The following is a 25,015-nucleotide window of genomic DNA, read 5'->3' on the forward strand; positions in this document are numbered from 1 at the left end:
CCAAATGTTTCAGGAAGAAATATACTAATTCTGTAAAATCTCTTCCAGAAGGTATAAACAGATATAATACATCCTAACTCATTTTATGAAGCCAGCATTACCCTAATACCAAAAGCAGACAAAGATATTATGAGAAAATAAAATTACAGAGTAATATTTCTCATGAACAAAGATTTTTGCACATTAGCAAATTAAATCCAACAATATATAAAAATAATTACAGAATATGACCAAGTAGGATTTATCATAGTTATGCACGATTGGTTCAACACTCAAAAATCAATTAAGGTAATTCATAACATCACAGACTAAAAAAGATAAATCACATTATTATATCAATAGATTCAGAAGAAGCATTTGACAAAATATGATACTCATTCAAGATAGAAACTCCCAGAAAACTAGGTCAGAGGAACTTCCTCAACTTGATAAAGAACATCTACAGAAAACCTACAGCCAAATTCATGATTATTGGTGAGAAACTAGAAGTTCTCCCACTCAGATCAGGAACAAGGAAAGGATGTCTATTCTCACCATTCCTTTTCAACATCATACCCGAAGTCATAGCTATTGCAATAAAGCAAGAAAAGCAAAGGTATATGGATTGGGAAGAAAAAATAAAACTGTCTGTTTGCAGATGGAATGATTATCTATGCAGAAAATCCAAACAAACTGATGTAAAGAAAAAATCTTGGACTAATAGGCAATTAGAGCAAGGTTGCAGGATATAAGGTCAATATACAAAAGTCAATAGCTTTCTTATATACCAGCAATGAACGAGTGAAATTGAAAATTAAAAACACAGTATCGTTTACATTAGCACCCCCTAAAAATGAAATACTTAGATATAAATCTAACAACATATGTACAAGATGTATATGAGGAAGACTATAAAACTTTGATGAAAGAAATCAAAGAACTAAATAAATGGAGCAATATTCAATGTTCATGGACAGGGGTAATCAATACTGTCAAGATATCAGTTCTTCTCAATTTGATCTATAGCTACAATGCAAGCTCAACCAAAATCCTAGCCATATTATTTTGTGGATATCAATAAACTGATTATAAAGCTTATACAGAGAGGCAAAAATTGTGCAGAATAGCCAACATAGTATTGGAGAAGAAGAACAGTCAGAAGACTACCTGACTTCAACACTTGCTATAAAGCTATAGTTATCAAGACAATGTGGTATTGGTGAAAGAATAGACTAATAGATCAATGGGACAGAATAGAGAGCCCAGAAATAGACCCACATAAATATAGTCAACCGATCTTTGACAAAGCAGCAAAGGTGATACAATGGAGCAAAGACAGTCTTTTCGACAGATGGTGCTAGAACAATTGGGCATCCACATGCAAAAAAAAAGATGAATCTAGTCAGAGATCTTACACCCTTTACAAAAATTTACTCAAAATGGATTACTGACCTAAATGTAAAACACAAAACCATAAAACTTCTAGAAGATAACATAGGAGAAAATCTAGGTAACCTTAGGTACGGTGCAAGTTTTTAGATACAACACGAAAGGCATGATCCATGAAAGAAATAATTAATAAACTGGACTGTATTCAAATTAAAAACTCTGCTCTAGAGACTGGCCTGATGGCATAGTGGTTAAGTCAGACACTTCGCTCTAAAGGCTTGGGGTTCACAGGTTCAGATCCCAGGAGCGGACCTAGCACCACTCACCAAACCATACTGTGGTGGTGTCCCACGTAACATAGAAGAAGACTGGCACAAATGTTAGCTCAGCAACAATCTTCTTCAAGAAAAAAAGAGAGGAATTGGCAAAAGATGTTAGCTCAGCGACAATCTTCCTCACAAAAAAAAGAAAAAAAGAAAACCCTCTGCTCTGCGAAAGATACTGTCAAGAGAAGGAGAAGACAAGCCACAGACTAGGAGAAATATTTGTGAAAGATATACTTGATAAAGGACTATTATCCAAAGTATACAAAGAAACCTTGAAACTCAACAATGAGAAAATTAACAACCTGTTTGAAAAATAAGCAAAATATCTGAACAGACATCTGGCCAAAGAAGATATTCAGGTGGCAAATAATGATGTGAAAAGATGTTTACATCATATGTCATTGGGGAATTTCAAATTAAAACAAAAATGAGATACCACTACACATCTAGTAGAATCCAAAACACTGATAACAACCAAAAGCTGATGGGGATGTGAGCCAACAGGAACTCTCATCTATCACTGGTGGAAACGCAAAATGGTACAGCCACTTTGGAAGATACTTTGGCAGTTTCTTACAAAATTGAACATATTCTTATCACACAATCCAGCAATTGTGCTTCTTGGTATTTACTTAAATGAATTGCTAACTTATGCCCAAAAACCTGCACACAAAAGCTTATAGCAGCTGTATTCATAATTGCCAAAACTTGGAAGCAACTAAGATGTCCTTCAGTAGGTGAATGGATAAATAAACTGTGGTACATCCAGACAATGGAATATTATTGAGCACTAAAAAGAAATAGTTATCAATCATGAAAACACGTGGAGGAAACTTAAATGCATATTACAAAGTGAAAGAAATCAATTTGAAAAGGCTACCTACTGTATGATTTCAACTATATGACATTCTAGAAAAGGCAAAACAATGAAGATAGTAAAAGGATCAGTGGTTGCTAGGGGTTAGAGGGATGGAAGGGATGAGTAGGCAGACCACAGAGGATTTTTAAGGCAGTTCTGTATGATACTGTAATGGTAGATACATGTCATTAAACATTTGTCAAAACCCACAGAATGTTCAACACCAAGAGTGAGCCCTAATGTCAGCTATGGACTTTGGGTGATACAGATGTGTCAATGTAGGTTCATCGATTGTAATAAACGTACCACTGTGGTGGAGGAGGTTGATAATGGGGGAGGCTATGCATGTCTGGGGGCAATCTTTGTTTGGGAAATCTCTGTACCTTCCTCTCAATTTTGCTGTGAACCTGAAACTGCTCTTAAAAATAAAGTCTGGACATTTTAACTATGTTAATTCTTCCAATCCAAAAGCACGGAATATCTTTCCTTTTTTTGTGTGTCTTCTTCAATTTATTTCAACAATATTTTATAGTTTTCACTGTGCAGATCTTTCACCTCTTTGGTTAAGTTTATTCCTAGGCATTTTATTCTTTTTGTTGCAATTGTAAATGGGATTGTATTCTTAATTTCTCTTTCTGTTACTTCGTTGTTAGTGTATAGAAATGCAACTGATTTTTCTATGTTGATTTTGTATCCTGCAACTTGACTGTATTCATTTATTATTTATAAAAGTTTTTTAGTGGATTCTTTAGGGTTTTCTATATGTAAAATCATGATGTCATCTGCAAATAGTGACAGTTCCACTTGTTCTTTTCCAATGTGGATCCCTTTTATTCTTTTTCTTGCCTGATTGCTCTGGCTAGGACTTCCAATATTACGTTAAATAAGAGTGGTGAAAGTGGGCATCCTTGTCTGGTTCCTGTTCTAGAGGGATACATTTCAGTTTTTCTCCAATGAGAATGATATTAGATGTGGGTGTGTCATACATGGCCTTCATTATGTTGAGGTACTTCTCTTCTATACCCATTTTATTTAGTTTCTATCATAAATGGATGCTATATCTTGTCAAATGCTTTCTCTGCATCTATTGAGATGATCATGTGATTTTTATTCTTCATTTTGTTAGTGTGGTGTATCACATTGATTGATTATGCAGATGCTGAACAATCCTGTCGTCTCTGTAATAAATCCCATTTGATTGTGGTGCATGATCTTTTTAATGTATTGTTGTATTAGATTTGCTAGCATTTTCTTGAGGATTTTTGCATTGATGTTCATCAGTGAAATCGGCCTGTAATTTTCTTTTTTTGTGTTGTCCTTGTCTGGTTTTAGTATCAGGATAATGTTGGCTTCACAGAATGAATTAGGAAGCTTTCCCTCCTCTTCAATTTTTTGGAAGAGTTTGAGAAGGATAGGTATTGTCTTCTTTGAATGTTTGGTAGAGTTCATCAGGGAAGCCATCTGGTCCTGGACTTTTATTTTTTGGGAGGTTTTTGATTACTGTTTCAATCTCCTTACTGGTGATTGTTCTATTCAAATTCTCTACTTCTTCTTGTTTCAGTTTTGGGAGGTTGTATGATTCTAAGAATTCATCCATTTCTTCTAGATTATCCGATTGCTTGGCGTATAGCTTTTCATAGTATTCTTGTACAATCTTTTGTATTTCTGAGGCGTCCACTGTAATCTCTCCTCTTTCATTTCTGGTTTGATTTATTTGACCCTTCTCTCTTTTCTCTTGGTGAGTCTAGCTAAAGGTTTGTCAATTTTGTTTATCTTTTTAAAGAACCAGCTCTTGGTTTCCTTGATTTTTTTCTTTTTTTTTTTTTGGTCTCTATTTAGTTTATTTCTGCTCTGATCTTTAATTCAATGCAATCCCTATCAAAGTTCCAAAAACGTTTTTCACAGAAATAGAACAAAGAATCCCAAAATTTACATGGAACAATAAAAGACCCCGAATAGCAAAAGGATTCCTGAGAAAAAAGAACAAAGCTGGAGGTATCACACTCCCTGCTTTCAAAATATACTAAGAAGCCATAGTAACCAAAACAGCATGGTACTGGCAAAAAAGACAGACACACAGAACAATGGAACAGAATTGAGAGCCCAGAAATAAACCCACACATATACGGACAGCTAATTTTCAACAAGGGAGCCAAGAACATACAATGGAGAAAGGAGAGTCTCTCCAATAAATAGTGTTGGGAAAACTGGATAGCCACCTACAAAAGAATGAAAGTAGACCGTTAACTTACACCACGCACAAAAATCAACTCAAAATGGATTAAACACTTGAATGTAAGACCTGAAACCATGAAACTTCTAGAAGAAAACACAGGCAGTACACTCTTTGACATCAGTCTTAACAGCATATTTTCAAGTACCATCTCTCACCAGGCAACAGAAGCAAAATAAAAAATGAACAAACAGAACTACAGCAAACTAAAAAGCTTCTTCACAGCAAAGGAAAACATCAACAAAACAAAAAAGCAACCTAACAATTTGGAGAAGACAGCTGTAAACCATATATCAGATAAGCGGTTCATATCCAAAATATACAAAGATGTCATACTTCTCAACAACAAAAAAAACAAACAAACCAGTTAAAAAATGGGCAAAAAAATCTGAACAGAGATTTCTCCAAATATTGGATGGCCAACAGGCATATGAAAAGATGCTCAACATCATTAGCTATCAGGAAAATGAAATCAAAACTACAATGAGGTATCACCTCACTCCAGTCGGAATGGCTATAAGTAACAAGACAGGAAACAACAAGTGTTGGAGAGGATGTGAAGAGAAGGGAACCCTCATACACTACTGGTGGGAGTGCAAAGTGGTGCAGCCACTATGGAAGATAGATGGAGTTTCCTGATAAAATTAAGAATAGATCTACCATATGATTCAGCTATTCCACTGCTGGGTATGTATCCAAAGAACTTGAAAACACAAATGCATAAAGGTACATGCACCCCTATGTTCACTGCAGCATTATTCACAATGGCCAAGAGTTGGAAGCAAACTAGGTGGCCATCAAGGGTCGAATGGATAAAGAAGATGTGGTATACACAATGGAATACTGCTCAGCCACAACAAATGATGAAATCTGGCCATTTGTGACAACATGGATGGACCTTGAGGGTATTATGCTGAGTGAAATAAGTCAGAGGGAGAAAGTCAAATACCACATGATCTCACTTACAAGTATAAAATAAAAATGACAAACAATCACCTAAAGACAAAGATTGGATTAGTGGTTACCAGAGGGGAAGGGGGCAGGGGGGAGGGCAAAAGGAGTGATTAGGCACACGTGAGTGGTGATGGATTGTAATTAGTCTTTGGGTGGCGAACATGATGTAATTGACACAGAATTCAAAATATATTACAAATTATAGTTGAAAGTTATATAATGTTATAATCCAATGTTACTGCAATAAAAAAAATCTTTTTAAAGAAAAAGTAAATAAATGAAGTCTGTTATCAGCTGGATAAACTCCATAATAATAAAAATCAATCAATTCCAAAGCAGACTGTGCAGTGTTTCTGTGGATTTAATAAGATTAAAACTAAAAAAAAAAAAAAATAGTATTAATCCCTACCTATACCACTTAAACATTATTTTAAATTATCTATAGACTTTAATGAAAAGACACGGCAACCTATAGTATTAAATAGCAATTTCTAACATGCCACCCTTGGTAGAGGGTCTGAGATTCAACAGACGGGAGAAAAAGAGATCAGAAGTTGACAAAATCAGGAAAATCTACAAGCATAATTAGCCTCTTTGATTTCTAATTCTTGTTTTGATGGCTGGATAGGAGATAAAAATCTGCAACGTAAACATGTATGCTAAAACAAAATAATGCATGTGGCAGCTTGACGAGCATAAATCACACAAAAAAAATTTAGAATATTATTTTCTGTAAACTTTTGTGAAAATTAAAAATATTTATATACTTCCCCTTAGCAATCACTGGCCCATTCATTTCACCTCCAGAAACAATGCATGAGTGATCCTTTTCCTAATTTCAATTTGTCCAGACCTAGTTTATCACGTTTACCACTTACTAATAGCACTCATTGTCCTCTGAATTCTCTGCATATCATGTTTCCTAAGCCCGCTTATACCACCAAACAGTGCGTTATCTGCACTGCCCCATCTTTCTCCAATGTCCTATAATTCAGCCTCCCATACCTCCCAGAAATCAAGCTCTCTCTCTCCCAGAGCTGGATTCAAATGCGCCACACTACAGAGGAGCTTGTTTCTATTCCTTGGATTCCTAGTGACATCTTTGACCCTTTGTGGTTTCTAGGAAATTTGTACTACTTCTTTCAAACAGAATGCTTTCCTTTAATGGACTCTGTCTTCTCTGCTTCACAGTTCTCTTAAAGAATCACATATCCAGTTCGTGAATTCCTAGTAAATCAGATTACCTTCAGAAAGCATGTCAACTGAGACCATCTTGAAAATAAAAAGTGTTACTAAGTCTTCTAAGTCATTCTGTACCTGCATCGTGTTAAAGGATTAAACTGTGATTTTCAGACTTGTACTCTCCTATTCCCAAGCCACCACTAGCTCACCTCCTCATTTTTAAGTTCTATTTTGTTTTCTGTCATTGTGCAATTTACTGAAACCTTGCTGACATTCCATTGCTTCAGGTCAGGGAGTCACCAATGTGCACTAAGAGTAATGAAGGATTACCAGGGAGATGGACCACACTCTTCACCAGCACAGGGCCTATCATCAAGCTGAGGAAACAATCACATACAAATGAAATAATAATATCCCCCCAGATATGCAGAATTCTACAAGGAAAATTCACTTAAATCTTGATGCTGGCCCTATGGCATAGTGGTTAAGTCTGGTGCACTGTACAGCAGCAGCCCAGGTCCACGGGCCCGGATCCCAGGTGCGAACCTACACCACTCATCAGCCATGCTGTGGCAGCAACCCACACAAAAACAGAGGAAGACTGGCAGAGATGTTAGCTCAGAGCAAATCTTCCTCAACAACAACAGCAACAAAATTTACTTAAGTCTCTTTTCCCATTTATTCCTTGTAACGATCTTGTGATGTATGTCAGGCATTCCTTCCCTTTTTTCACAAATATGGAAACTGAGAGCCAGAGTAACCATCCCAAAGGCTCACAACAAATGTGTTCTAAAAATATCATGAGATCCCCAGGTCACCCAACAACCAATATAGTGCTCATGAACACACACAAAGCAACAAAAGAAAAATAATTTTAATTATATTAATGTGCATCCATGTACATAAGTGAAGAAGAAATGTGGTGGAGATATTCATTAGAATTGCTTGGGTATAATGTAGGAAGCCTTCCTGTAAGAAGTATGTCTTAGAAAGATGGACGTTATATAATGGATAATAAAGAGTCAATCTACAGGAACTGAACCAGAAAGAAGGCCAAAAATGCATAAAATAGTATGAGCAAAGAAACTGGTAGACATGGATAAATCCAAATAAGTATTGAAATTAAATAAGATAAGAATATAATACTTAAAAAAGAAAGTTAAAAAAATGTGGACCCAAAACACAAGACAATAATCATTTGAAAGATGAGAAGGTGAACAGAGGTCCTTGAATTATTTAGGAGAAAGGTAAAGATACAAATAAGTCAAATAGTGATGCTAAAACACTGATACTGATGTTAAGAGTCATCAATTAACAGAAAAACTTTCAAACCAGTGGAGGAAATCCAGGAGACTAAAGAATCCAAAGGATGGCAGAAAAGAATAAAACTAAAATAAAAACAGAGAAAATGCATTTTAAAATGGAAAATAAGATGCTCTAAATAAATCAAAATGTAATTAATCTCAATAAATATACATAGATTAAACTTGCCAATTAGGGAGATTCTCAGAATCTAAGACTATTTATAAAAGGTGCAGCTAGAGTACAACAATCTAGAATGGTAAGTTAAAGGATAGAAAGATATATATACACCAACTACTATACAAAAGCTAATTTAATTCTGTTAATAGCAAGCCAAATAGATGTTAAGCAGAAAAAGCATTATTAGTGATAAAGAAAGTTAGAAAATAATGTTGAGGAAATCTCCCAGAAAATATAGCAAGAAGATAAAATATCAGACAATAGGAAAGAAAAAAAAAGGAAATAAGACGTACAATACCTGAATAAAAGGAGTTTCAGTAAGAGAAGGAACAGAGAAAAAAGGAGAGAAGAGTGGATAAAATCATCACAGGAGAAAAATCAAGACCTAAGACATGCTTTTCCAGATTGAAATAGGCCAGCGAGTCAGAGCCCAAGAAAACTGATGAAAATGGACCCACACCAAGGTGTATCATTGGGAAGTTTCAGAACCCAGGGACAGGGAAGATACACCAAACTTCCAGAAAGAGAAAACAGGCCACAAGTAAAGGATTAGAAATCACAATGGCTTCAAGTTTCTTAACAGAATCAATAGAAAGTAGAGGATAATGGCACTATGTCTTTCAAAATTCTGAGGAGAAATTACCCCTGGCCTAGAATATTATAACTAGCCAAACTATCAGTCAAGTGGGAGGGTGGAGTGAAGAGAGATCTGTTTAAGAAAATGACATTGATACACTATTGCTTGCATCGGTATAATGAGGGGAGATTTAGACAATTGGCAGAGAGCTTAGTGGTTGAATTAGTATTAAGTACATAGAAAACTAAGCAAATGATGAAACCAGATAGTTATCAACTCTTGGGAAAAAGGAAAGTGCAGAAAAGGAAAAGTAATCAGAGCATATTGAAGGTTTAGCTATAAATAGGATATTTGCAGTCACAATGACGTAAACACCTAATATTTATTGAACCAAAAGGATGACACACCCATATCATGAGAATGAGGTGACGAAAACAGTGCACATACATAGTGAGGGCAGTGAGAAAAAAGGCTAAAACCTCAAATTCCATAGTGAGAAGTCAAAGACAAGGCATAAAACTGAAAAACCAAGAGGTAGGTACATAATCTTGTTTGGTGACATGGAAGAAAATAGTAAAAGAACCCCCTAAACAATTTGAAAGTGGCTGCCTCTAGGATCTGCTCTTTTTTAAAACAAAATATTGCCAATTGCTCTTCATAGAGGTTTCACCAAGTTATACTCCCTTGAGCAATGTCTGAGAGTGCCCCACACTGTCACTTTATCAGTCCAGGTCCCCTACAGAGTGATGCCAAGTCAGGGTTAGATGGGCAAGAATTTTACTGAGATAAATGCCTGGGAAGGATAAAGGAAGGAAGGAGGAGCCTTCAGACCACAATGCAGGTCTGACACCTGTGGAGAGGGAAGGGAGAGCCTCAGACCACAGTACAGGTAAATGGGGAGTCCCGGGGCAAAAGTTGCTGATAGAAGAGTCCTGCATTGAGCAGGAGTAGACTAATCATAATATCACCACCATTCTTAGTCACTGGCTGGGAGCAGCCTTGGAGAAATACGGCTTCATTGTGTGAACCACAGCAGATCAGAAAATGCAGCCGCTGTCAGTCAACTGTGTTCAGTGGTGTGTTGGTAAATGATTAACAACTTGTTCTACAGAAAGTTTTTTCAAAAAATAGCATTTTCAGCTTTCTGGGTGTAAATACTCCCACTATGGCCAATTTCAAGCTACCACTGTGATAGTGTGATAGCTCAGGGAATACTGAGTTTGAAAGAGATGCTAATAATTGGGTTTCCCAAACAAGGAGCCAGATCCAGGAAGCCACTAAATGCTCCACGCAGCAGGTTTTCATGAAAGGAAATCTGAGCAGCATACTTCCTCAGCCACCGTACACACCAACCTAGTGTGTTAACGAAATTTTAAACTTAACAGTATGATAACTAAAAATTGTATGATAGCGTAATTTGTAGTTTTGCTTTGCATTTTCCTCAATATGAATGAGGCTGAGAATCTTTTGATATTTTTATATACTATATTAAGTGCATTTACTATTATGTTATATATTAATGTATTTTCTTTTCTATGAATTGAGCCAATCCTTTGAGTATTTTTATTAAAATTTTTATGCCTCTTTTAAATAACTGAAATCTTAATGTATCGATCTTAATATATTAATCCATTTAGCAAGTGAAATACAAATACTGCTTGATATCTCCTTATCATATGATTAGCATTTTAAAAATTAACTTCTCTCAACCCTTTCCAGAGGGTAAAGAGGAAAGAAATAAATGTACCCTAAAAATCTTGATGTGGGTGGAATCTAAAACCAGAAAACAAATTACTATGACTCCTTTTTTCTCCATAATTTTTGAAGTAACAATTACCTGTACACCATCAAAATACAATGTCTACATTTAACTTTCATGGAAATACTTTTTTTCAATATCATTAAAGTTGATCGAATGTAGAAATTTTATGGAAAAATGTCACTGAAGAAAAATTTCAATCTATCTCCCAACTCATATAGAAAAACAAAAGCTTTGACAACATCGTAAAGAACTTTCCATCTGAGCAGTCTACAAGGACAGTAGAATCTTTAGGGAAATTAAGTTTGTAATATTCTCATTATTGACACATTTTAATAATAGATACATTCTACATTGATTCATTTATATATTATTAGTTGAGATTATTGATTGCATCCTATTAGCGTTACATAGCAAGTTGAAAATCATTCACTATTAAGTTAGAGGCTAAGAAGCTTTGGATAAAGTGGTCTTTTAAGATATTACACGTTTTAAGTATTTCTAGTCATGCAAATAACACTGAATGAGCAGAACTGGGAATTCGACCAGATGTCAGAAATCATCCATTACAGACTCTAACCACAAATGTACTTACCCAAAATTTAAAGCAAAAGCTATAAAGAAGAAATCAAAAAGGCAAAAATTTAAGAAGTGCTCTTCCATAAAAGTTTTCTTATGTTTATGTTAGCTGGAGCACTGCTACCATGTATCTCCGGAAGGGAGGAGTCAAAAGATCTATGGCTGCATACAGTTAAAATGCTACAGTTTTCCAAAGAAAATACATCTATTTCATCATCTTTCAGTCAATTATCTAGGTTGTGAACTGTATTTGACTCCAAATACTGTTGGCTTTTCTTCTGCTCCACCTCCTCCAACCACAACCTCCAACCACAGCCATTTTCGTGGTAATTAGTATTTTCAACCAGAAATCAAAAGAAAGAAGCAGACAAAAATTAATTTAATAAATTTTATATGATAATTTATGGCAAGTGTTTAGTAGGGTTAAAGTTGAAAGTTGGTTAAAAAGAAGCTTGGATTATCTGTAAACTCTTTTTATCCTAATTTTCTCAAAACATGATCCACTGTACTCAGAAAAAAAAGAAACTTACCTCATCCACATTTTCAAAGGCATTGATGATGTCATAAGGTAAACAAGACAACAGATCAATCACAAACCAAGTTTTCAGATAGTTCATCCTTATCAGCTTGGGGTCAGAAATGACTTCTCCACCAGGTCCCACAAAGGTCGTGTGAAAATTTAAAACAATGTCAACCAGAAAAATAACGTCCACCACACTGTCCAGCACCAGCCAGGCTATGTTGTTCTGCTTCGTTTTGAAGGAAACATTATAAGGAACCATAATGGCGGTGTAGAAGGTAAGAATTAAAATCACCCAATCCCAGGTAGTTTTAAAAGCACAATAGTGTAAAATGATGTGTGGTGGCGTCTTTGGCGCTTCTTGCTTATACTGAGGAAGGATGTCTGATCCCAGCTGAAGAACCTAAAAGAGAGAAAATGTCTATATGAATGACTTGGACATCTGCATAGTTAGTAATGAATTCAAACTTACTGGCAATCAAACCACATCCTATTTATCACGACTCTTGGTTTCAAGGCCAGTCACACCCTATAGTTCTGTCTCCCTCTTCTCCTGAGTTGCACCAAAGTTTGTTCAAAGGAAGTCACTCCAAGTCCAATCCCTTTACCAAAGTTGATCTGTCTACTGTTCCATCTGACTTTCTTTCCAGTAGCCAACTGTTGTTTCGCAACCTGTCCCCCGTACACAGAGAGCAGGGAGAGAACTAAGACAGAGGCAGACCACTCCAGATAGGTAGATGGCAGGTTTAAGAAGCAGGAGAACTTACTTATGAGCTTGTCTTGGGTGGCTGCAAGATGAGGAGATCTCCACACCTGCCTGCAAGAATCTTAAAAGTTCACATAGAGCCTTAACTGGGTTCAGTCACACATACTACCCAGATGGTCTCAACAACACCATACTCTCTCAAGGCCATGTCCTAGGAAATGGCTCCCACTGTGGGAATGGTAAGCAGAGTGTACATTCCAAGGACGAGGAGGGGGTGAGGAGCCTCTGATTGTCCAGGTCTGGCTCAAGGGTCAATTGGTGGGCATGTCCTCTTGATGACCTCTTCTAGCACCAACAGTGATCCACAGCACTGCTGGACATCCACTTCTGGGAGTGCCTTCTGCACACTCACTGGGCAAGCCTGCCTAGAATCACATGTCTCTCACTGACTGTCCAACAGTTATTTAGGTGACTCACCGTTATTTATTCTTCACACATATTTAGCACCTCAGGGAGCATCACTTTGATTCTGATGGCCTCGCTCACCCCCACCACCCCACTGTTGGTGATTCTGCTGTTGAGGGAGACTCAGTAAGGGTTCTAATGACTGGCATAGCAATATCAGAGTTGTAACTGTTATAGCCTGCTTTTTCCTTTTCTCTCTTCAATCAAGATTTAAAGAATATTTTGTCTCCTGCCCAGATGCAAATTCCCTTTAGGAAAAAAAAAATACCAAATACTCAGGTTTGCTTCTCCATACCTTTTTGACAAATTTCAGTGCAAGGTTGTATGAACCTTAACTTACTCTGATTAGGTCTAATTAAAGAAAAAAGCAGATCATAGAGCATGAGTGGAGGTCTGGGCAGCCTTGGGAAAAGGCAATAAACACAAGACTTAGCATTGCCTTCCAGAACCTGGAACCTGGAAATTATGAAAAGGCGTTGAAGGAGTGGGTCAGAGATCTCTGCTCCACACCACCAATGAATCGAAGGCTGAGTAAACCTGTGTGTTAAGGAGTTTGTAAATGGGACTTTGACAAATTATGTTTCCAGCAGCTGTGCTATCTTATGCATCCAACTATTCAGTGTCTCTAGGACTAATGGGACTCAGGAGGTAGGAGTCAACAGCTTCAAACTGTAAAATTATAAATGCATTAAACATTGAATGTAAGAATGGATATAAATGAAAATACCTGTTAGCATGTAATTCACATGCCACAAAGCAAAACAAACTAGCATTTCTTGAAACTTGGGAGACAGTTATCCTGAAAAGTTTGTCTCATACATAGAACTTACATAACTGAAAATGAAGTATATAACACGCATTATTACTATTTTGAAATGTGAAAAACATCACTGGTATTCTCTTCAGCTGTGTATTATAATTATTGTTTTAAGTTGGGAGGTTATAAGAACAATTTATAAAGATTTTTGTATATTTATGCTCATTATCAGTGCCCCCACCATATTTTTCCCATAAAGTCTTAAATTACTTAGCGGCAAATTATCCTCCCAGGAATGTAAGTTTCATTTTGGGATGGAGCACTACGTATACAGAATCACGCATAATCATGGCTTCTCTTTCACTTTTATACCACTGGTTTATCCATTCCAATTTCACTGTGTTAAACATGAAAATTTCCTTTATTTTCAATGTTAATATTATACCATCTATATTTACACAGTCTATAGTTTGAGCGCAAAGAAAGCAGACTCAGGGAAAAAACTCAGTGCCAGAGTGCATTACCACCTTCATGGGCCCTATGCACACTTGCCTTTCTGGACCTCTTTCATAAAAAAAGTAAAATTAAATAAAAATTATGTTTTACAACTGCATTGTTACACAGATGAATACATTAATATTATATAATCAAATTTTTTTACCCAGAAATTCATTTTTTTCCTTCTACTGTTGATAGAAATTCAAGCATCCCATGGACCCCTTAAAGGGTTGTAGGCCTCACACACTGTGCTCCCAGACCAGCCGGCCCTGCTCAGTACCCTGGAATAATGGGAGCTGTCTCCTCCAGAGGCGGAATGGGATCACTCTTGAGTTCAGTGTTTCTTAAATCTGGCTACAAACTAAAATCATTTGGAGAGGTTTTAAAAAATATTGTATAGTCATACCTAGAGCCCATCCCAGAAAATAATTAATCTTGTGTGGGTTCTCAGAGAATCTATATTTTCAAAACCTTTCCAGGTGATTATAATGGACAGCCCAAGATAAAACCCTTGTCTTATATTTCTTTAGACATTCAGAACCCAATTCTTCAGACAATGACTTGCATACGTAAAGTGATCCAAAAATGCTAAAGAAAGACGACAACAACAACAAAAGCGACCCCTGTGCTTCAGCTTTGAAATTCCTCAAATGCAGACCACTACTTCAATCTTAGCTCCGTCACTGGGGCTCTCTTATAATGCACTGAGTAACAACTCTCCACTTTCCTTGCTATTTCATTTGTGCTTTCATAAGCAATAAGCCTTAGGTTGAGAGGGGATGAAATCATATTTTCTGATGTATTTTTGTACCAATACAGACACGTTCCTTCTCTCTGAATATCTGAGTGCACTGACTCTAACGGAGTCAAGACGATGGATGAGGTGGTGGTGTGCTGTCTATCTCCTCCCAATATAAAAGTGAGAAGCTGAAGCCAATCAGCAGGATTTCAGTGCGTGCGGAAAATCGATACACTGCCTACAAGGAGGCCAGGATCTCTGAAACTGGGAATCAGCTCCAAATTTAGGGGTCCCAGTGGACTTGAGATAAAATTTGTAAGTCTCAGAGAAAATTAAAGAGCTTGAAATTCAACAGCAAATCCAAACACTAGGGTTGAGCAAATTACATGATTCTGAGCACAACTGGGAGAACAATATCCTTGTGTTAACCTGATGCTTCTTCTAGGTCAGTCTTTGGAGATCTAAGAGCATAGGCAAACTAAATATCTGTTGAAAACCTTGTTATTTCTTCATTTTCTCTGAAATCTAGCCTAAGACCTGACAGAAAGCAGGGGTTTTTTGTTAGTTTGGTTTTTGGGTCTTTGTGAGGAAGATTGGCTCTGAGCTAATATCTATTGCCAATCTTCCTCTATTTTGTATGTGGGATGCCACCGCAGCATGGCCTGATGAGTGGTGTGTAGGTCCACACCCAGGATCCGAAGCCATGAACCCCAGGCTGCCAAAGCAGAGGGCACAGAACCTAACCACTACACCACCGGTTGGTCCCAGAAAGCAGTTTTGTATCTGAATCAGGTTTGTAAATTAGGGGTGACTGATAAAGAAACTAACAATAATCAAAAGGCAAAGAAAAAAAAATCTGATGGGAAGAAAGAGGCATGAAAGTTCCTCAAAAATAAAAGTAAAAATGATGAGCTGTCAAGGGGAAAGAAACTTCCCACTTGATGCAGAGGAAAAAAACAATCATGGGGGATTCAGTAGTAAGGTAGAAAATTTTCCTCTCCATGGTCTCTTTCCTCTTGTTCTTGCCCAGTGGTGTAATAGAGAAAAGAAAAATTCTGAAGGTATGTAGCTAAGACTCAGAAGGAATCACGACTGTGAAAGTCAGCAGTCACAGAAACAAGCTCCTACACCTCGGCTTGATTTGCAGAAAGAAACGAACAACCCAGGGCAGAAATGAAAGTCGCTTCAAAATCAAGTCTACTTAAAAACAAGCTTTACTGAAAAAGGGAAGTTGTATCTAATTGTTTGCATTAAATCTTGTGCTAACTGCATATCATCTTTTAAAATATTGTGATTATTAATAAGTTAATATTTAGCTATGTTAACATTTTATTTGGGCCTTCAAAAGCATACCCGCACATCCAGGTGTTAATCTCTCCCCACGCTAGCAGTGCTGCTTAGAGAAGAAAGCCACTCTCGTCCTTCTGACAGCTATGGTCCAAGAAAACTCCTGAGCCCTCCAAATTCAGGGAGCAGACTTCACTGTCCAACCCTCTCCAAATCAACTGTAATGTCCACAACTAGTTACGAAAGTTCCTCTGGGCACCTTCAACTCACTTTTCTCCAGCAGAGCAAACTGATGAACACATGCACCTAATTTGATCTTTCTCTTCCTTGGCAAGTTACCTTAGCATGTTTTGTGAGTGCCCACTGAGTGCTCAGCAACTGGGTACCTTGATTAGCCTTTTGGCGTCTTTCATGCCAATACGACGAACGATGATGGCAGAAGCCAAGTGAACAACAAAGCTTCTGGCTGCCTCGGAGTTCCGTCCTCATTCCTATTCTCTCTTTTTTCAATACCCCATCTCTGGGTAACATCATCTAGTCCTGTGGCTTTAACAGCCATATCTGTGAGGATGACACCAGGGCCTGCAACTCAAACCCAGATATCCCTCCAGAGTCAAACCCAAAAGTCCCATTGCCTTTTAGGCATCTCCATGCAGATTTCTTGTCAGGCACCTCAAACTTAATATGTCCAACCCTGAACTCATTTTCATCTCCCCCGAACCTTCCCCTCCTCCTTATATTTGGCGTTCTGTTAACCAACAGCACTCACTACCTACCCAGTAGTCCCAGCCAAAAACATAGAGTTGTCCTGGACTTACCCCATTATTTCACATTTAATTCTAATCTAAAAACCAATGTGATAACTCTAATCTTGGTGTGTCTGCAATCTGCCCCCTCCTGCTACTGGTTCCCTTGCTTAAAGCCATGGTCATCCTAGCTGAATTACTCGTGGACCTCTTACCAGTTTCCTATCACCCATTCAACACAGAGCCACTAGGTCAAGCAGAGGTTCTTAACCACTTTTGTGCCATCAATCTCTTCTGGCAATCTGGTAAATGTCTGGACCCCTTCTTAGAACAATGTTTTTAAATTAATACAGTAAAAATGTGGGATTACAAAGGAAACCATTGGGACCGACCTGCCTTTGAGAGGTTTTTCTGAAGCACAAATGTGACCAAGTTATTTCTCTGCCACATGGAACACCAACCACCACTGCTTCCTTAATATTTCCTTCCCCACCTGACTTCACCCACACTGAAGTCACACTCAAAGTCATCATATGTCTCATCTCTGAGCCTTTGCATATGCTGGCCTCCCTGGTAGGAATAACCTTCGTCCCTTCTTTATCTGCCACTTATAGTTTTCCCTTCAGGATTCACTCAGCTCAGGTATCGCTTCAGTCAGGTAGCCCTCCCTAGCGCCCCAAGCCTGGGTAAATGCTCCTGCCTCTGCTCCCACCACACCCTGTCATAATATTTATCACATTCTAGTGTTGGTTTCCTTTGCCCATTGCTTATGCATCTTTACATCCTTTGCACAGTATACAGCACAGGGCAAACCCTCAACAAATGTATGCTGAATACACAAATGGATAAACAAGTGAGCTCCCTACCTCATTTGCTCAAAAGAAACCTCACACTCTACAGACACTACCTGGTGTGTCATGAACTACTTTTCCATTTCCAAAGTATGGGGGAATAAAAAGAAATATTTGAAATTTCTATAATTCTTCAAGGGAAAAATAAGTTAGCAGACAAGTATTGCTAAAATAATAGCCAGAAGTATCTATATTGATTCATTTTGGGGGAAAAACATACCACCACCACCATATTGGGAACCAAAGTTAGTCTCACACTTACTTCAGCTAATCTCGAATGTTTGTGGACCACCTCTGTTTTATTCATTGGCGTGAGCTGCTGCAAAACACTTCGGCTATTTGTCAAAGCCCGTGTCAATCGGGCAAATTTTGTCCAACCTTAAAAATAAGGAAAGAAAGTCTCAGTTTTTGCATATAATGAATATGGAATGCAACATTCTTGCTAATATTCAAAGCATCTCAGAAATAGCATAACATCCAGAACCAGTGAAAAGTATCAATCTAAAGCATTTTATTTCTACATAGACATTATTATATATTTCAAGTGTGGCTATAAAATAATGAGTGATTTTATGTGTGACCTTTTTGTTTTGCTCATATCTACTGTATAGTCCCTGTAGCCAAGGCAGCTAGCCATCCACAAAATCCTGTGCTCCCCCTTGCATTGCATAGGTTTGTTACTGGGAACAGCTGCGCAGCCAGGAATACATTTTCTAGCCGTCCTTGCATCTAGGTGTGGCCCATGTCCCTAGTTCTCACCAATGGAATGAAAGCAGAAGTTATGCGTGTCGTTTCCATGTAAGCCACATATTAAGAAGCAAGTATGACTTCTCCACATTTCCTCCTTCTACCAGTTGGATGCAAATGAGAACAAGGCCCCAAGGGATGGCAAAGTTGCTGAATCGGTGCATGGAAGAAAGCCGTATGCCAAGGATTACCTGCCTTGGACTGTTACGTGAGCAGAAATATGTTTCTATTGTGTTAAACCACTGAAAGTTGGGGGTTTATTTATTATAGCAGGTAGTATTACCCTAATAAAAACAGTCCTACTGTATATTTATGTGTAGATATACACACATAAGGGAACAAAGCCCAATTTCAACAAATCTAATGTGTTATGGTTCATTTTACACACCTCCATCTTCTTTGCAACATAGCAACGTGTTATTTCTCTTTTACTAACAACCTTAGCAACATCTAAAGATTATCTTTGGAATATGTAGAAAACTTAACAATGCTTTTTAAAAGACTAGTAACTTTAACTTCTGAGGGGAAGGGATGTGAATTTAATGAGAAAGAAATTTCTTCTGGGGCCTTAAATTTCCATTACTAAAATCATTAATTTCAAGGAAATGTCAACGAGATGTAAACAAGCAGAACAAAACTAACCAAACTCTGCTCCTGTTTCAATGATCCTTTCCCTAGATACCTCAAAAAATTCTGATCTGTTAAATACTCCTTTGAGACTATTTGATAAATTCCATGGTGTTATCCCTCACTGGAGTATTTACCAAACAACTTGTTAAGAATGAAAACTCCTGATGGTCCAAAGGAATGATTATAATGGCAATGGTGAAATTTCAGACAAAGTACAAAAAAAGAAGGAAGAAATTCTGGGCAGATACCAGCCAAATGTCTTCCAAACCATAACAGGTAGGCAACATTAAAATTTACTAGTATTCTTCATGCTAATTCTGACTTCATTTAAGCTTTTTATTGCCCCACCAATTTAGCTCTCTCTGGGTTATCCAACAGGTGGATTGGAAAAGAGGTAAACTGGCATCAGTTCATAGAAGATCCTTAATTTTTCTTTATTAATGGGCTTCATCCTGGTGACTAGAACAAAAAAATGTTAGGCTTTGGGAATTGTATGCAACCCTAAGGCTTACCTTGTGCAATGTGCTGGAGAAACAAAGTACCACATATGCCACCAGCTCTCTAAGGACTCAACATCAACGTAAAAGATTGACATGCAATCCATATCACCAACCTAGAGTTTTCTTCTAAGTGCTAGACCCATGTATCTAACTAGCCATTGGCCACCTCTTAGTAAGATGTTCTACAGGCATCTGATACTCGACATGTTCAAAACTGATCTCATCGTCACTTTCTCCTCCCATCTTCAACTCTTCATCTTTCATGTATTCCTGGTCTTGGTGAATGGTCCCATGATATTTCCAATTGCCCAAATCAGAAACTTAAAATTCATCATCCTCCTTCACTATTATCTCCACATACACATGTCTAATCACTTCTAAGCTTTATAGACTATAACTTATCAATAAATATCCTCAAATTGAATCTCCTCTCTCTAGCCCTATTATGTCAGGCAATATATCATCTTTCACCAGAGTTAGGTGGCAGCATCCTAAAGATCATACTCTCTATCTGTTCTCTGACCACATACTCTACAAGCAACTTTCCACATTGCTGTCAAAGTTCTTTCTAAAGAACAAATCTTACCATGCCCTTCCCCTATTTCAAAGTCTTTAAGAGGTCCTTGGAGGTCTTCAGGATAACATTGTATATCCTTAGCATATAGGTCATTTAGTTTCTGACCCCAAAGATTTGCTCTGCATCCATCTCCTTCCACTTCCTCATACATATTCTGTATTCCAGCCTTACTAAAATCAATAGCAAACTAAAAGAAGAATAAATTCAAAACTAAAATTAAATCTACTAGGAATTCTCTGTATACCCTATGATATTCAGTGCTTCCATGCTTTCACATGTTATAATCCTTCTGCCCACCTGGAATGTTTTTTCCCTCCCCATCTGTCTGGCTAACACTTACTGGAACCTCCAAACTCAGTTAAAACATTACCTCCTCCTGGAAACTTTTTTGACCTACTCATGAGAGGTGCCTTCCTCTGTGCATTCACATCATAGGATATATACCACACGTGGCACTAACAATACTAACGCACTTGTTGATTAGCATATCAGTCACTGTCACTAACTGTTATTCATCTCTCCATACTCAGCCCTTGGTACAGGACTTGGCATAAAATAGGCCATTAATTAATTAACTAATTAATTAAAAGTTATTTGTAACTTTAAAATAAAATTTGAAAATAAGTCCCATTTTTCTTTATTATCATTGGGTTTTGGTTTGGTTTTGCTTTATTGGGTAAAAGTGGTGAGGATGTCTTCAGGTAACAACGTTGCCAATAGATATATTAAACTATTTCCTGAGGATCATTTCTCTTTCTTATATCAAATGAATATGGTAATTGCATTGAATACTTCTAGAAACTTCCAAGTTAATCTTATACTTACTGAAGGTTCAGGTTTCTAAGATAGGTAATGTTACACCCCTTAGTATATCTGATTGTTGCATTAAAAGAGAAGCCCATTTTCACTCCCTCTGTGCAATAAGGTTTATCCAAAAAATATTTTGAAAAAAATGAAAGGAGATATTGAAGAAATAAATTCAATGACAAATGGAAGGATACAAATCATCAAATGCCATGTGTTCTCTCATTCCATAGGATTGTATACAGAAGCATATGTGTGAGGAAGGAGAAATATGACAATGAAAGCTTGTCATCATCCTCTGGTTTTCTATTTGAAGCCTCATGAGCACACACTATTGTGTTTCTTAAGGAGGAAACAGCAATTCCTAACTTAAATATAAAACTTATTCAAATATGTCTCTGTGTGTATCTTATTTTACACATGAAGTCGCTATGATCAAGGAATATTTCATGGCTTTCCCTTATTTAGTTTCGTGAAGGAAGAAGAAATTTTTAAACAGTGAAAATAAAATACATCCTTTTTCTCCATGGGTAAAAGTAGGACTATCATTGATTAAATAGCAGAAAGAAAATGAAAAAAAGTTTGTTAATTCTTCATTTTAAAAGGGTTTTCACCTAGTGTACTCTGAGTGAGACCCCCTTAAACATAGATGAAAAGGAGTTTACTACATGACATGACTATTAGGTGCCAGATTTTATTCTTCTATTCCTTGTTGTCTGGTACCATGACTGGCACATAGTGGGAACTAGATACGTTTTGTTGAATGAATGAATGAGGAAATTAGTAAAAAAAAAAAAAAAAAAAAAGGTTAAGTGGAAATTAATACAGTATCCACATTACACGTAGTTAAAATTAAAATATAAAGAAGGAAATACGTTCAGCTCTTAGCAGGTGCTAGCATCACTCAGCTGTCTTGTGAAGAAAGGTCTTTGGGCTGGAGAATGGGGGAAGAGTGTGGTACTGGAGGTGAGGAGGGAGCAGTGGAAGTATTAAGGGTTATAATTCTGCTCACAGAAAGAGAAGTGGGGAGTGTTAGCAGAAAAAAACTGGTGGCAAATGTCGAGCTGACTCAGACATACTGGAAGAGAGAAATTTAGGAGGAAATACGTGGGAAGGATTCTTACTTCCTAGAGAAATCAAAGCCAAAGGCAGTTATCTAATTGAGTAACCATTTAGGAGCTTTGCTATCAAAAAGTACGGCAAGCTGGAGAACCACTGCAAAGCCAAGGGATGTTTTGTTTCACATTTAAATCAATGGGAGCGCTCAAAGATGAGCTCTCTGAGCTGCTCAGGAGCCTTTTCATTCGTCTCTAGTTAGGGCTTTCTTACAGCTCTGAGTTCTAAACAGTCAGCATTTTTTCTTGAGACTCCTATACCATACCTCTCTGCTCACTCTCAGCAGATTACCTTGTCAAATATACTATTGAAAGAACAGAAGCCATAAGAAACACAAAAGCCTTCAATATCCCTTCTGCCCGCTCCTCCTCTAGACCCACCCACAATGGCACCTGATTCTTGCCTGCACCTTTATCACTTTATCATCTCAGAGAATTAAGCATTTGCTCTTTCCTGATCATGCATATGTTCTGTCCCTGGACATTTAAGTATTTTCTAGATTTTTCACTATCACTAACAATGCCACAGTGACTTTCCTTATGCCTATCCCTTTGTGCTCTTGGACACATCTGGAATTGCCCATGTTGTTAGCTAAATTAGTTCATCTGATCTGTCACCAACCCCTCTTGTACAGTCAAACTTTGAAAAAGTTGAGCAGCCACACTCTCTCGGTCAGAGAAAAAAGACACATCAGCAGTTCTAACTTTTCCCAGCGATACATTTACTGATCTCACCTTTACAGAGACCCAACTGGTGTGACTCATTATTCAGCACAGTTCGCTGATGTTACTTAGAAGTGATCAATACGGGGTAATGTGAACAGACAGCTGAATATGAACAGCTTAATACTTGCTCTATACGTTGTTCGTGGCATTATGAGAACATTTGTTCTCCTAAAAGTTCAGGATGCCAACTCCTTCTTAATAAAACATTAGTTTAGCTCTATTGGGTTGCAATTAACCTCTTTGTCATGGACTGCCTAATCTTAAAAATAAAAGGAAGTCACAGAGGCAGTTAAATCAATCTACTGGACTGCAACACAAGATTCTAATCTATAAGAAAAAAGCTTAGGTAAACAATTATACTCTCGGCCAAAGAGACTACACGGTATAATTACTCATATTTCATCTGTCGTTTCCTCTCTAAAGAAAACCATTGACTTCCCACAGGGGAAGGTTGCTATTTTTGCTGTTATTTTCATTCTACAGGAATTTTTTTTGTCTCAATTATTGGCATCAAGATGCCATAACTATTTGGCACAGGATATTTCACACTGTAAGTGTCTTGGCAGTTTTGGAATCTGTTTGAAAATATTGTACAGTATAAATGGGAATAGATTTGGGCCATCTCTTTTAGAATACACATGGATAATCAACAGAATGGATTTCTTGGCTGTGGTTTTCCCCTTGGAATTATTATAAATGATGTATCGGGTACCATTGACAGATTATCTGAGCAACAGTTCCAAAACCTCAATACCAGGAACGAAAGATAACAAAAACACTTTGCCCCCCTGAATTATTATCAGTAAATCCCATTGGTTCAAAACAATACAGTTATGTCAAAATCAGAGTTCTCAGCCCGTGCTTCATTTATGTAGGGAAAAAGGAAGCAGGGGATTAAGGTGGCCAAACCCCAGCAATATGTTTCCACTGGAAGGGATGAGGCAGCACGGTGCCATAGAGAGAACACAGGACTGGAAATTCATCAGATTTGTGTGTCCGATCTTCAACAGTAAAATGGAGATAATAATACTAATTTTCAGAATTATAAGAATGAGCAATAAAGATTATTTCTGCATCTATATACCTTTGCCTGATACGTATTAACTGCTCCAGCAAAACTGGTTTCCTTGGCTTTCACTGGTTTTTGCTACCATTCATCACGGTATAAGTCAAAAGTATTTTTGACATTACTCAGTGCCATTCATTTTAAAGGCAAAAATCAATCTAGAAGGAAGTTTTGGTGATCATAGGATTCATTATGAGGGAGAGTTGCACTCAAATCAGTTGGCTGCCATCATGCCATAGTCACTATCCCAGATATGATTTAGAATTAAAATTTAGAATTAACCAGATTACTCAAGTCTTTCAACCATATGTCTGAGTTTCTTAGTAAAAATACCAATACAAGTAGACGAAAGTTGACATCAATTCCAAATTTGGCAAATCCTTAAAGGACTTGGGCACTTGCTCCCATCACTGGCCCCTTTTCACATTAAGAAGGTAAAATGTTCTGGCTTGCCTGTTCTGCATCCTAAAACACTGTTTCCTATATCTAGGTAGAACTTTTATTGCCTAAGTATTTCTTCAAAGTTTTGCAAACACCCTCAACCTACTCCCTTGCAAGCCTTTTCAACTCCCTGATGCTTCTCCCTGATTCTTTTCATCTTACTTACCTGACCAAATCCCAACTCTGGTTAAATCCAACTCTTGACCTATTTGTGTGTCTATACACCTTTGACTAAACACAGGTGGAGTAAAACACATCATCACACTCATAGAAACTAGTGAAATTCACGAACACTAGCCGCAAATGGACCTTAGTGCTGCTCAGCAAACCTGCTGAATTTCCCCTGTCCATCACTGCTCCACTCACTTAGATAACTGTTTCACACTTACCCCTCTCCTCACACCGTCAACACTTCCTCACCTCATTCACCATCCTTACTCTCACTTGATAACTGTGTTTCCTATTTCACTGAGAAAATAAGAACAATCAGAAGAAACTTTCCACTATATATTTACTTGTTT

General features: G+C 37.4%; 1 protein-coding gene across 1 annotated transcript in view; it reads right to left on the reverse strand.

Moving 5' to 3' along the window:
• KCNH5 (potassium voltage-gated channel subfamily H member 5) overlaps positions 1-25,015 on the reverse strand; it is a 305,105-nt gene that overhangs the window by 234,788 nt on the left and 45,302 nt on the right. The window contains exons 5-6 of the mRNA XM_046647837.1: positions 18,151-18,266; positions 11,850-12,242 (exon numbers count right to left, since the gene is read on the reverse strand). Coding sequence (XP_046503793.1) covers positions 11,850-12,242; positions 18,151-18,266 — 509 coding nt within the window. The remainder of the gene's footprint in view (positions 1-11,849; positions 12,243-18,150; positions 18,267-25,015) is intronic.

The sequence above is a fragment of the Equus quagga genome, chromosome 20 (assembly GCF_021613505.1).
Source record: "Equus quagga isolate Etosha38 chromosome 20, UCLA_HA_Equagga_1.0, whole genome shotgun sequence".
NCBI classification, from domain to species: Eukaryota; Metazoa; Chordata; class Mammalia; order Perissodactyla; family Equidae; genus Equus; species Equus quagga.